Source organism: Pituophis catenifer, unplaced genomic scaffold (assembly GCF_029215685.1).
Source record: "Pituophis catenifer annectens isolate HBS135680 unplaced genomic scaffold, rPitCat1.0.hap2 SCAF_2, whole genome shotgun sequence".
Taxonomy (NCBI): Eukaryota; Metazoa; Chordata; class Lepidosauria; order Squamata; family Colubridae; genus Pituophis; species Pituophis catenifer.
In genome coordinates this window covers 119252095-119266252 of record NW_027256882.1, presented here as the reverse complement: position 1 = coordinate 119266252, position 14158 = coordinate 119252095, and the positions used below count along the sequence as shown (strand labels likewise).

General features: G+C 37.1%; 1 protein-coding gene across 6 annotated transcripts in view; it reads left to right on the top strand.

Moving 5' to 3' along the window:
• GABRG2 (gamma-aminobutyric acid type A receptor subunit gamma2) overlaps window positions 1-13950 on the top strand; it is a 57245-nt gene extending 43295 nt beyond the window's left edge. For 2 of the 6 annotated variants that reach the window (XM_070934249.1, XM_070934247.1), the window contains 4 exons: window positions 3747-3899; window positions 9120-9325; window positions 12326-12349; window positions 13675-13950. In XM_070934249.1, coding sequence (XP_070790350.1) covers window positions 3747-3899; window positions 9120-9325; window positions 12326-12349; window positions 13675-13950 — 659 coding nt within the window. Of the gene's footprint in view, window positions 1-3746; window positions 3900-9119; window positions 9326-11237; window positions 11276-12325; window positions 12350-13674 lie in introns of all 6 variants that reach the window. The other 4 variants (XM_070934250.1, XM_070934248.1, XM_070934251.1 and 1 more) reach the window with 4 other exon arrangements.
• Window positions 13951-14158: the final 208 nt, after the last annotated feature.

Below are 14158 nucleotides of genomic sequence, written 5' to 3'. Positions count from 1 at the left end.
ACAGAGAGAGAGGGAGAGAGAGACATAGAGAAATACAGAGAGATGGGGGAGAGAGACATACAGAGATAGAGGGTGGGAGAGAGAGAGACAGAGAGAGGGGGGAGAGAGAGAGAGATACAGAGAGAGGGGGGAGAGAGACACATAGAAAGATACAGAGGGGGGGAGAGAGAGACAGAGAGAGATACAGACAAGGGAGAGAGAGAGACAGATACAAAGAGAGAGGGGGAGACAGGGAGGATTTTGTGGTTCCCATTCTTTTTTAGCAACCGGTTCTCTGCCCTAATCACTAGCTGAGTAGGCGTGGCTCAGGGGCTGTCATGTGACTGATGAAAGTGAGTGACATCAAGTTGGCCATGCCCGCCAAATGTTCGTGGAGACTTTGGAACTTCAGCCTCGCTCTTTTAGCCCGGTGGAAGCACCAGACTGGGCCACAGCAACGCGTGGCTGGATACAGCTAGTATTTTGATAAATTTGGTTTTGGTTTTGCAAGCCAGCATGTTGTGAGGAAATTTAGTACATCTAAATGGAATTTACACAGTTATTGTTAGTGTGGAAGTAATATTTCAAGTTGTTTTTCTGTGAAGTATTGTCGATACAATTGATGTTTATTGTTTTGCTTTTCATAACTTGGAGAGTCGATTGTTCTGAACCGCAGACATAGTTCTTTGTAGTGAATTTGCATTTACTAACATGAAATGTTAGAGAACCTGATAGACTTCTCACCATTTGATTTGATGCACCGATATCTTCTGCTTCAGCAAAGTTCCCGTTATTGGATTGCACAGCTTTTCTGATAAATTACTATTTATTCCCAGAATGTTGAAAGTGTGGTTCTTTTAGTCACCTGTAAAAGAGCTATACTTTCAAACAGATTTGGGAATAAATCTTTTCCTCTTGCGCAAAAGGGTTTTCTGTGGCTACCATAAACCTTGTTGGTTAGGGCATTCAAGGAAAAGGTAAAGTCAGTTTTTCTGAATTGCTTAGTTTTGTGAGGTTTTCTTTTTTAATATGACAATTCATTAAATATAGAATCTCCTAAAATTTGGAAGGAATAAAATACTCATTTAAAAATTCAGATGAGACAGATTTTTCAATCATTCCATAAAGGCAGTTCTCAGATAAATAAATAAATTTATTTATAAATAAATAAAGCAGAGGGTAAGAAATTGAAAAGATTCTTAAACGGAGACACATATTGTAAATGAATAACAAATCAGTATATTCTGGATGCCTGCACTGACGACAAAATTTGGTTTCAGTTATGATTTGGTGCTTTTATTTAAACCAGTTCAGAATTTATTTGCTTCATCTCAGGGCAGATGTTGCAATATGTAAATTTTGTGTGCGTGGCAAGTGGTCAAAGGGTTAAATTTGCAAGAGCATTTACAAGCTTTTGGAGTGAGGCTCTTTTCAGTTTTAGGCTTTTGAACAAAGTCTGACATTTGTTGACTTGGGACAAAATTAAATGACATTTTTATCACAATTATTGCCACTGTGAGGATAATCCTACCAAATTTCACATAGAGGAATTGTGAGTTTTAATTATAGGTTTGTTTGGTTTTGTGCGTAAATGACTTTGCAGTAAAATATTATTTATTAATCTTCTTCTTATCAATGGTCAATGCCAGTGAATTATAGGGTGGGAAGAGGCATTTTGAAACTTCTTTCAAAAACTACCCATGCCAAAATCCATAGGATTCCTGCATCACGAACCTAGCAATCAGCAGGCAGAATTGCTGATCTAGGAGGGGAAAATAACTCCTTAGTAAGCTGCTTGGAAAAAAGAGGTGGAGGAGTTTTGTTGGATATGTACCAAACCTTATGATATTTTCTTTGAAGATATCTATTTAAGCAAATACAGTTAGTCCTCAAGTTACGATCACAATTGAGCCCCAAATTTATGTTGCTAAGTGAAACATTTGTTAAGTGAGTTTTCCCCATTTCACAACTTTTCTTGCCAGAGTTGTTAAGTGAATCATTGCATGTATTAAGTTAGTAACACGGTTGTTAAGTGAATCTGAATCCTCATTAATTTTGCTTGTCAGAAGGTCACAAAAGCAGATCACACAATCCTGGGGCACTGCAACTGTCCTAAAATATGAACCAGTTGCCAGGATCATGCGACCATGGGGATGCTGCAATGGTTCTAAGTGTGGAAAACGGTCATAAATCACATTTCTCAGTGCCATTGTAACTTTGACCGGTCACTAAATGAATTGTTGTAAGTTGAGGACTACCTGTAGTTTGAACTGCAATGGTTCCTCAATCTCACTAAACTAGTTCTTTGCTGCTGTTTTATGGCTACCTGGATTTTTGTAGCTGAGACCTTGTAACCCTTTGAGTGGAAAATTAATGGATTAGTTTGTTGTTGACCTTGATCTTTTTTTCCTTTTATACCTTATGGTACAATTTAAAGAGAGATTAAAGAGTGCTTTCCTAAGAATTGAAACACAGTGCCTAACTTTTGGCAATAAATCTGATAAAGAATTCCATGCGTTCTTTATATCATGTTTGACCCTTTGTTTTCAACCTGGGTTGAAAACAAACAGCCTGTCTCAGGAATTCTGGGAGTTGAAGTCCACAGGTTGTAAAAGGGCCACAATTGCCCACCCCTGGTCTATAGCATCTGTTTCTGCAGGGCCCCAAGCCTCTCAACTTACTTTGTCACTACGGAGGACATCTACTTTGCATTGTTAAGCCACAGATTTTGCCCAAGCCATGTACATCTGGTCAACATTTAGGGTCATCTCAGGCTACCAGAAGATGGCAAGAAAGCTGTGCAGACAACTCTTAACATTTTGCTGCCATCTAGTGATAAGATGTACTTTGCAGAATTGGCCTGGCAGTTTTAGAGTTGCCTGAATTGATATGTGCCTTTTAATTGAATGCTCTGCCTCTAACCTGTACATGTACAGGTAGTTCTGGGAAAACAGCACAGCCAGATAAAAATATTACTTAAAAAACCAGGTCTTTACTTGGTTTGTAGTTATATATGCATATATTTTTTTTACATCTGACAATTGCCTCCTTCTTCAAAATTACATAGAAACAGTATGTGCCCGTTGTCTTCTAGCATGGGATTGTATTTATGGAAAGAGCCTAAAAAGAGAGGAACAGCTCCAGTCTCATTCCCAGGATGTATTAGAATCCTTCCCCTTCATGGACACATCATCTTTTTTTTTTTACTGAAGCTCTTTACTGAAACTGAAGCATTCATGACAAAAAAAACGAATCAAAGAGAAAAGAAAATCAAAGAAAGAAAAGAGATAAGAACCAGTGTAAGTTGAACATGACTTTTGGAAGCAAGTTAAAATAAATAAATGAAAACAAGACCTAGTATATTGAAATTGATTGGTTAGTCACTAACCTGACATTGAAGGATATGCCGTCCATGGAGAAATGTAAGTTAAGCTGGCTGGATACGATATACTCCACCCTGCTATCATTTGCTAGCTTGTGGTAGATAGGAGGTTAATTGCACACTGATTATCTAGGCTCATTGCAATTAATGAAGCAGTTCTCTTAAATGTATGTGGATCAGTCATGGAGGTACTCTTGCACAGTTTTCAATTAACTTTCTAGTCCAGCTGGAAGGAACAAAGGTCCGGTGAAGGGAGATGGGAAAACCAGATTTGGCACCGAGAAATTCACGTGCCTTGGGTCCACTGGGTAATGCATCAGCAGGCAGTAATTTGACTGTAATAATGTATTTTGTGTATCTGTATCTCTTTATATACATTTTACAGGAGATTATGTGGTGATGGCGGTCTATTTTGATTTAAGCAGAAGGATGGGCTATTTCACCATTCAAACGTATATCCCCTGCACGCTCATTGTAGTGCTCTCCTGGGTTTCTTTCTGGATTAATAAGGATGCTGTACCAGCCAGAACATCTTTGGGTAGGTCATTGCTTCTTTATCTTTTTAGTAGCCATAAAACCTCTATAACAATGTGTTAGTTTATACAAATTGCATAGATGCGTAGATCCAACGTGACATACATTTAGAATGCTGCTTTAAAGATTTTGCCCTATTAAAATCTAGAGAAGCACAATCTAATGCTCTCATTGGAATTCTCCAAATAGGCTCCAAGAAGCTCAAAACTTTATTACTTTCAGATCAGCAGAATAGAAATGAGAAAGTTTGTAGCTTTGTTTCTCTCAGTCCTCTTCCTGGTCTTGCTTTTTAAAAACATATACTTTCAGTTATAAGCAATGGTAGGACATTATTTTGACTGGGCCAGTAGAATTTCTAGATTAAAGGCATGGTGTGGGATGTTTAACATCCTTAGCTCCCCTACTCCCCCCATTTTATTTCTTTTGCTAACTTTGTTATGATTTAACAAGATTTCCAAACTAGGTTCCCCAACTCTGAAAAGAGTCAGTCTTGTGGGCTGGAAAGAGCCTGGATCCAATGTAACATTCCCCTTTCTTGTATGGCTTGTATGGAATACTAAACTAATTGGGCTTACAGAATAGCAATATCTTAATTATAGTAAATATTTTTTTCTATCATTTATCATTTGTGTGTCTCTGTGTGTGCCTTTGAGTCAGTTTTTGACTCCTGAGAACTACCTGTATAGGTGTACGATATATAAGTGTACAGAACCCTTGCCGTGTTCTTGGCAATGGTTTTTTGGAAATAGTTTTCCCTTGTCTGCTTCCTAAGGCTGAGAGAGAGAGTGGCTTGGCCCAATGTCACCCAGGTAGTTTTGTACTTAAGGTGGGACTAGAACTCGTGATCTCCTGGTTTCTAACCTGATCCCTTTAACCACTACACCAAACTGGCTCTCCAATATACATTATCCACAAATTATTTTCAAGAGCATTGTATAGAACATTGGACAGACTTAGTTTAAACTGGGAAAACTGTGAGCATCCTAGATCAAGCCAAGTCTAAAAATGCTAGAAAATTCCTGGAAGCCTAGCATTCAGACAAATTGTCTATCAGCAGACATAAACAACATTAAAAAGCCCAAAAGGAAACAAAGACACAAAAACAGCTCCTCTCCATCTTACAGCGTCCAGATGAGCAGAGGTTAACACCAGGATTAATACTAGAGCAACAATCAAGAAGTAAACAATACTTCAATCAAGGAACTACCAACTCAGACAAACAAGCCAACAGTAAATTATAACCTAATCCAGGAACCAACAAGATCACTCCCATTTACCTGAGAGGGCAAGCCACTAGCATATAAAATGAGAACAAACCCCACTCCCTTGTAGCACTGAGGTTGTTACTTAGTTTGGTAATGAAATCTCTGCAAAAAAACATCCAAGCTCACAGAGCACCAAGGACTCCACAAGAGTGTTGCAATCAGATTTCACTGCCTCTATATGAATTGATTTGCTCATTCAATAAACTATATGATTCACTCTATGGTTATAGCATTTGTCAACGTTTGATATTTGATCGTAATATCGTAAAACAGAAGATGTGGCATTAGAACCTGAGCTTCATCTAAAAAGGAAAATTTATCCTCTTTCTTTCAGAGGTTACTGTGTGCAAATGATGTCCTATTGTGAACATATTTTGTGAATATATTTTGGAGCAGATATGATTGAGATGTTTACATATACCAGTGTCTATGCATAGATCTGAAGGAAACGTGGCTGCCTGAAAGCTCAATCAATATCTGCTAAGGGAGAACATTCTCTAAGAGTCAAGCCATGATTATGATGATTACTTAGTATGTTCTGAAGTAATGAGAACCTCTGCTTGTATTTCTCACAAAAATCATGGTTTATGTATGACATTGTCACAACTTTAGACAGCTGGATTACTGAATCATCAATGAATATTATGACTCTCACAAATCTGAGATCCTAAGGGCTTCCCACTAAAGGGTAGAATTAAATGGTTCATATTAGCACCACTCATGGGGAGAAAAAAATCTGTGCTAGGATCATGGGATTCTGCTGGCTAATCATAAATTTTTATTTCTACTGGTTATGTTTGCCATCAGTATGACTATGTCGGTATAGTTGTGTGGGATCTTCCACATGAAGTAGAATCTTGGGTCAATCAGTACTGCATTCTTTTTAACTGTTGCCAAACCCGTGGTTGCTATAAATTGTAGCTGGTCCGTATGCCATTAAGGAGGTGGAAGTCAGCTTGATATGAATTGATGCATTATTTATTTACGTTTTAAGAAGGCTCATCTGAATACCTCTATTTTTAGTAAAAAATATAGTTACAAAGGCAATATTCCCTTTGTAAACTTCATATGTTAAAACAAAAAGTCAGAGAGAGATTCTTCATTCAGCCAAGTGGTCCTGGTTGTCTATCCAGCCATAACAAGGATTCTAACTATAGTTACTTGAATGCAGAATGAACATCTTCCTGCCAGCTTTTTTAAAAAAAAAATAATTTCAGAGGATCATTGGTAAAGATCATGAGTGAAACAATATTATAGACAATACACCCTCCTTGTGTATTTGAACTAATGAAGGAAAACTTCTCAAAGGGATTAGTAACTCATGACTTACTGTCAGAGAAGAATATTCTATCTTTGAAACCTTTCCTTGATCCAGAATGTATCTAAGCCTTACAATAGCTGGACATATAGTTCAGAAGTACAATTTATTTTTGAGATACAAAGAACAGAAAGCAGTGCTTAAAAACACAGAAATGTTCAGGACAGAAATGTGGCTTGAAATTTGAAATCAGTTGAGTCTACCAAAACTGTACTGTCAAATGTTCTGAAATTCCAGCATGTAATATTCCATGTCTTTGAGCAATTCCATTTGTAAAGTGGATGTCAAATATTAATAGATGTTTAAGATAGAATGAGTTTTAGTTTCCGCCCAAAGCAGTGATGTAATTTAAAATGCATATATTACCCATACTTGTTCTCAAGTATGAACCAGTTATTCTTTTTTTTTTTAACCAAAAATTGTGGATGTTTATGCTAGAGAAAAAGGAATTATGATTGTCATAGGCAATATCCATTTGTGAATACCATATCAATCTATTTTCTGTTCAGGTACAGGGAATCATAGAGAATCTGATTTTCCATTAAAGATTCTGAAACTTTATTAAACTTGAAGAAGGACTCCTTTTTTCTATGATGAAAACTTTGTATTAGCCCAATTCCTGGGATTTATAGAGTTCAACCAGTAACATTTCATGTAACATTTCACTGGTTTCTTAAACTTAGCCAGAGTAATATACCCTGGCAGTTTTTTCAACTTCATCATAGCAACTGCTCAGATTTTTGTTATTATTTTTTTTTTTTTAGAAATTCACAAACAATGAACACAACAGGAACTAAGAATGTGGTTGAAAGACATGATGATGATACATGTTCCTGTTGGTCATTTGGAGACAAACGCATATTGTTTCTTGTGTTCTCAGCAATTCAAGAAGTTTGACAAAGGGGTTCCCCCTCCCCGAAGGTTGGTGGGTGGGGTGAAGACAAAAGTGAGATGGGATGCTTTAAAGTAGTAGCTATTACAACCTATGCATGTTCTTTTTAGATAAATGTTCACATTGAGTGAGTTCTACAGTTCACACTTTACCCAGACAAGAGCTTTATGCTTTCAGAAGATAAATTACATTATTTTAAAATGTCCATAGTTACTTTATGCTATCTAGATGCTATCTAGATATTTCGGGACCATTAATTTTGCCAAAGGACAGAAGGATGAAGCCAAGCTATTCACTTCTTGTCAGCTGGGCAATAAACATCATAAAGTATCAGTTAATTCTTTAGGTTAAAAGCCACCTTCCAGATAGTGCAGGATTAGCTGCTCACAAGATGGACCTGAATAGAATTTGCTTCTCCCCCCCCCCCCACCTGACTAATCCTTGTTTTTCTAGTTCTGTGTTATTGCATTTGGCTGACTAGAACTAGGGCTTTGTTGTAGAAATTGGCCACAAACTAATTACATTCAGTAGGAATCATAGAGGAGGAGACACTAAAGACATCTGTGAGTACCCAAAAACAAATAATGATTTACTCCATTCTCCCTTTCACAGTTCATGGTAGGCATATTATAGCAAACATCCTTCGGCATTAACACCATGGATAATGCTCACAAGGGAGACTGATTACAAGGGATCTGAGCACTATAAGTTGCAGATCTGAATAAGCCTAACAAAGCAAGCAAGTAACTGTACTGTTTTCTTGTTATCCTTTGGGATATCAATACTAAAAATGTTGAAGGAAGAATCCTATCAATAAACATTTATTTAGTTGCAGATCTGTTTATTTATTTAATTGAAACATGCTTCAGGTTGGATCCAAAGAATTCCAAAGCTAAGAAAATCTGCTAAGTACAATTAATCAGTTTTCTTATTTTTCTGAACCTGAAGCCATTCTATTTTTGGCAATTGTTTTTTTTTAAAATCATATGAAAATTCATACAGCTTTTTCTACACACTTATACAAATATAGAATAGAATAGAATTCTTTATTGGGCAAGTGTGATTGGACACACAAGGAATTTGTCTTGGTGCGTATGCTCTCAGAGTACATAAAAGAAGAGATACATTCATCAAGAATCATAAGGTACTACACGTAATGATAATCATAGGGAAACAGTCAATATAAATCATAAGGATACCAGCAACAAGGTTACAGTCATACAGCCTTAAGTGGGAGGAGATGGGTGATAGGAACAATGAGAAGATTGATAGTAATGCAGACTTAGTAACTAGTTTGACAGTGTTGAGGGAATTATTTGTTTAGCAGAGTGATGGCATTCAGGAAAAAACTGTTCTTGTGTCTAGTTGTCCCTTTTATGTGCAGATTCCTCTACATTGTGTGTGTGTGTGGATTTTGGCATATCCACATTTATTATCTGGATAAAATGTACATGTGCATTGAGAGTCAGTAGTAGATAAAGTCTTGGAATTTGATTTTTCTACTGACCCCAACTTCTAGTCCCTCATCAGTCAAGCCACTCTTAGTCATAGAAGCTTATTAGGTGATCTTGGGCCAGCCATCTTGAACCTTCAAAGAGAGAGAGAGAAGGTGTGTTTGCATCAAAAATCAAATGAATTGATTTCTGTTTCATCTCTGCTGCACGTCCTGCTTTGACAAGCATGGGAACTCTTTACTTATGCAACAATACATTTTCTGTACTTTTCTGTCTGTTTCTGTTTTCTCACTAGGTATTACAACTGTCCTGACAATGACCACTCTCAGTACCATTGCTCGCAAATCTCTTCCCAAAGTCTCTTATGTGACAGCAATGGATCTCTTTGTATCAGTTTGCTTCATTTTTGTTTTTTCTGCATTGGTGGAGTATGGGACTCTTCATTATTTTGTTAGTAACAGAAAGCCAAGCAAGGATAAAGACAAAAAGAAGAAAAATCCTGTATGTATCTTACTGCAATATAAACAATGTTACAAACCCTGATTTTAACTATGTTTTCCAGAAATGAATCCTTACTTTCTTTTCTTTTCTTTTTTAGCTCTATTAAACAGAAAGTGTGTGTAGAAAATTTGCTTTATGACCAGGAATGCATGAGTAGGAATGTAAATGGCAGATCTTCTTAGTATCCGATATAGAACAAAGATAGAACATAGATGGAGATCTGGAAGAAATGGAAATGGGGGAATCCTTTATATAGCACATTGATGAGACAAGTCAAAAGCATAAGCTTGCATTCATTTTCTACTGACCCCAACTTCAGTGCTGCTCAAATTTTGTGGAACAAGCAGATAGATCATGCCAGAATTGCATGATCTGCAACTTTTCTTAGGACCACTCTGAAAGACCCTCTTATTTATTCTCTTTATGGTTGTCTCAGAATCTTCAATTTATATTAACAGATTAAAAAGATTAAAAATAAGAGCCTGTAGTACAATGGACTAAAGCACTGTTATTAACATCTGCTGCTTGCAATTACTGCAAGTTCAAATCTCACCAAGGCTCAAGGTTGACTCAGCCTTCCATCCTTTCAAAAGGTAGGTGAAATGTGGACCCAGATTGTGGGGGCAATAAGCTGACTTTGTATAAATATACAAAAGTATGAAGGCTATTGCTTAACGCATTGTAAGCCGCCCTGAGTCTCCGGAGAAGGGCGGCATATAAATTAAAACAAACAAACAAACAAACAAACAAACAAACAAACAAACAAACAAACAAACAAACAAACAAACAAAAAACCCCACACACAAAAAACAAACAAACAAGGGAGGTACTTTGCATGGGCTGCCCATTATTACGTTGTATATCATTTCTTTTAATGTATGTCAGTGGAAACCTGTTGCCTTTAGACCAGGGATGTCAAACTTAAGGCCCGTGGGCCAGATCCAGCCTATGGGGTACTTAAATCTGGCCCACGGGGCTGGCCTGGAAATATCAAAGGACCCGCAGTACCTCTTTTGGCCAAAATGGACCATGAAGCCCCCCATAGTCCATTTTCTGCCTCCACAGCCTCCTGCAGCATTCTGTCGGCCATTAATATCTGGTAGAAAAGATAGGAAAATTGTTATAGTAAAGATCTGTGGAAAGAAAGAAGAGAAGGGAAAAAATGCATCTTAAGCCTATGTCAAATGCCCACCAACGGCCATGCCCAACCCAGCCATGCCCACCACCCATCCCCGGGCATGCACACACCCCGACCCTCTGAGGTCAAGCACAATCCTGATGTGGCCTGCAATGAAATTGAGTTTGACACTCTTGTTTTATACATTGTTCTTCAAGTCCTGCATTCCTAAGCATAGAAATTTATTTTTGGAAGGTTTGTCGATTTCAATATCTGGAGGCTTCTACATTTCTTCCCCAATATAGATCTTGTTAACCTTCAAAGTGTAGAATTAACTTGCTAAGGTTGAGGGAAAGACTGTAGAGTTCATGTGTTTTGAATTTTAATTTTAAAAAACAGTATGTCTTTTCTTGTCTATTTTTTTCTTGTTTATCACCCTTCCTTTTATTTAATGGTCTATATTATCTCCCTATTTTTTCAGTTTATCATTTGTGTGTTTTATTAATACAATGTACTTGTCTTCTTGTGAAAAATTACACATTTGTTAGTGAGTTTATATGTGCTTATCTGCTTCAAGCATTCATTCCGTGTTAAAACAATTAAGCAAGATCACCAGAAAATATTGAGTCCAATGTGCCACTATTGGATTAAATCAGTGGTGAAATCCATTTTTTTTACTACTGGTTCAGTGGGCGTGACTTGGTGGGCATGGTGTAGCTTAGTGGGTGTGGCTTGGTGGGCATGGCAGGGGAAGGATATTGCAAAATCTCCATTCCCACCCCACTCTGGGGCCAGCCAGAGGTGGTATTTGCTGATTCTCCAAACTACTCAAAATTTCTGCTTCCGGTTCTCCAGAACCTGTTAGAACCTGCTGGATTTCACCCCTGGATTAAATGTATTGATGGACCTATTCCTCAGATGCTAGACAGAACAAGTTTAATTTCCATAGACTTTTACAAACTTTTGTAATGAAGATGGCAGTCTATAGCCAATGGCATTTAAATCATCACAGAAGAACTCAAACTCTGTATGAGGTCAAAAAGAGTTCTAAACTTGAGAGGAAAATAACTGAAGTGAGATTCTCTCTCCTTACCCCATGATAGCTTCAATGCTACCACTTTTCTGACAGCAGAATTCTGACGCAGGAGATGTAAATGTGGATGGACTAACAATGGAAGATTTTAGACTAGTTGAGTCTCCAAACCCTCCAGTTGTCAAGAATATCCCTGGTCAGGAAACAAACAAACCAAGCAGGCTAGACCTAATCTAATGTATTTCTCTCCATTGCAAACAATGGAAGGAAAATTGTTATTATTTACTAGTATTATTTTAATGGCAGGAAGGGTAATAAAGACTGCTGTTTCATAGTAGAAAGAGACTTGCTCTTTCATGGTTTTGTTTGTGTCTGTTTAATTTTTTTAAAAAAGTAGAACAGCTTCAAAGTCATTGCTCAAAGTACAAGATAATGTTTTTATATATATAGGATTTTCTGCTTTCTTCAACCCATGTTGTGAACTGGCATTTAGAAAGACAGTGGATTGAAGACGAAAAACAAGAGGGATGGGTGGGGAAGCAAGAACAGTGCTTAGAAATCTGATCAAGTGTATTTTCTACTACTAAATGCTTGCGGACAAACCATAGCTTTCTTAATTTTAGAAATAGCTTAAATTAGAATTCCAAAATGTGTAATTTTGATTCTTTTTTTACATACATTCTTGCTTAATAGTCTATTTTAAATCCTTTTTCTGTTTGTTTTCTTTTAACTTGCTATAGTTTCAAATAGAATCTTTAATTTAAACTACTTTTTGTCTCCTTTTCCCCTCTTCTCCTTTTCTTTAATTTAAAAATTCTGATTTTTTTTTTTTCTGTCTACAAAACCAAAGCTTCTTCGGATGTTTTCATTCAAGGTATAATATTTTTGGAATAGAAATCCACTGCATGTGACTGCTGAACTGAACAATTAGAGCTTCACTAGAGGTTTATAAAATAATTTGTGCATTCTACTTGAAACGGCCTGATGGTGAAGTAGAATGGATAATATTTAGAAATGAACATCAAGATGATTCAGCAGCCCAGACACTAATTCACTGCTGTTTTGAACTTATGCTAAGTTCAAAGGATTTGAATATTTGGATCCGCATGCATGAAGAGATCCTTGTAGAATATCCAAAACATCTATATTACTCTTTCACTCTTCTTAAGTTGTCCATGGGATCCAATTCAGCGTGATAACCACACAGGAATACACCATAAATTCTTTTAGGATTCATTTCTAAGCCTTAGTGATATCTTCTGAAGATTTACTAGCCAGAAATCTTTCAAAGATGTAAACTATTGGATGCCATTGGATGATCTTATAATTATTCTTACATATACCAGCAGAGTTTTGAAGGCTATAACATGCTTATATTCACTACTGTCACTAGCTCTCAAAATCCAGAGTGGAAAATACAGGGTAGCTGTATGTCATTGTTGAATATGAAATAGAATTCTTTTTAAATACCCAAGTAACAGAGTAAATGAAATGATCCTAATACATCTGAAATATTTTTTGTCTCCAGCCTTTATTTTAATAACATTTAAAAAAAAAAAAACTAGCTGCTAGTTTCAAGCAGTTTTTTGCCCTCAAAAATCTTTATCGGTAAAACATGATTGAAATGATTGAACATATACAGCTGCCATATTTTGTCATGATGAAGCTTTCAGCTAGTGAACAGTTGTCAATTGAAAACTGCATGTTATAGAAATGCTGAGTTCCAAAAATCATTAAAAGCATCACCTAACCTATGTACAAATAACTCATCTGGTAGTATTCGACTTCCCATAACCAATTTTAGCTTATTTCACTATGTAGAAATACAAAGCATCAACTTTAAAATTGATGGGGAAACAAATATGATCCCTTTCCTCTATTGAACAGTCATTTTATAGCTAATAAGGGAAACAAATCATGGTGTTCCTATGGCTTCGTTTCTGTTTGGAATTAAGTCCTGCTGCGTGGCTGCTGTTCAGTAACATTTGGATTTAAGGTATAAGTGTTGGATTGTGCCTTTCCATTAATTCAAAATGATGAGTTCATCATTGTAGTAGCAAACCAGATCTTTAGCAAGCTGGTCGTGTGCCTGTTCTGTAGAGCTACTAGTTGCTTTGCACCAATTAGCTGAATGTTTTATAGCAAAGCAACAACCGTTCATCATTGCCCTTTTTCCTTCTTGCCCCTTATGTATCTTAGGCACCAACAATTGATATCCGCCCAAGGTCAGCGACGATTCAAATGAACAATGCGACACACCTCCAAGAGCGGGATGAAGAGTATGGCTATGAGTGTCTTGATGGCAAGGACTGTGCAAGTTTTTTCTGCTGCTTTGAGGATTGCCGAACAGGAGCTTGGCGGCATGGAAGGATACATATTCGCATTGCCAAAATGGACTCCTATGCCCGCATATTCTTCCCCACGGCCTTCTGTTTGTTTAATCTGGTCTACTGGGTATCTTACCTTTACCTTTAAACAAGCAGAAAGGAAGTTGATGACATGAGCCTTATTGTTGGGATTTTATTAGAAGATTGGTTTCCTGTATTAATTCACTTCAGTGCCATGATCTAGTGGCTTTGGTGCATATGAGGGGACTTAAAATAAACACACGGACTATCCTGCAGGCAGGAGCCATCCCATTCTCTTCTGCCCCAGGGAATGCGCTGCACATATATCATTATCC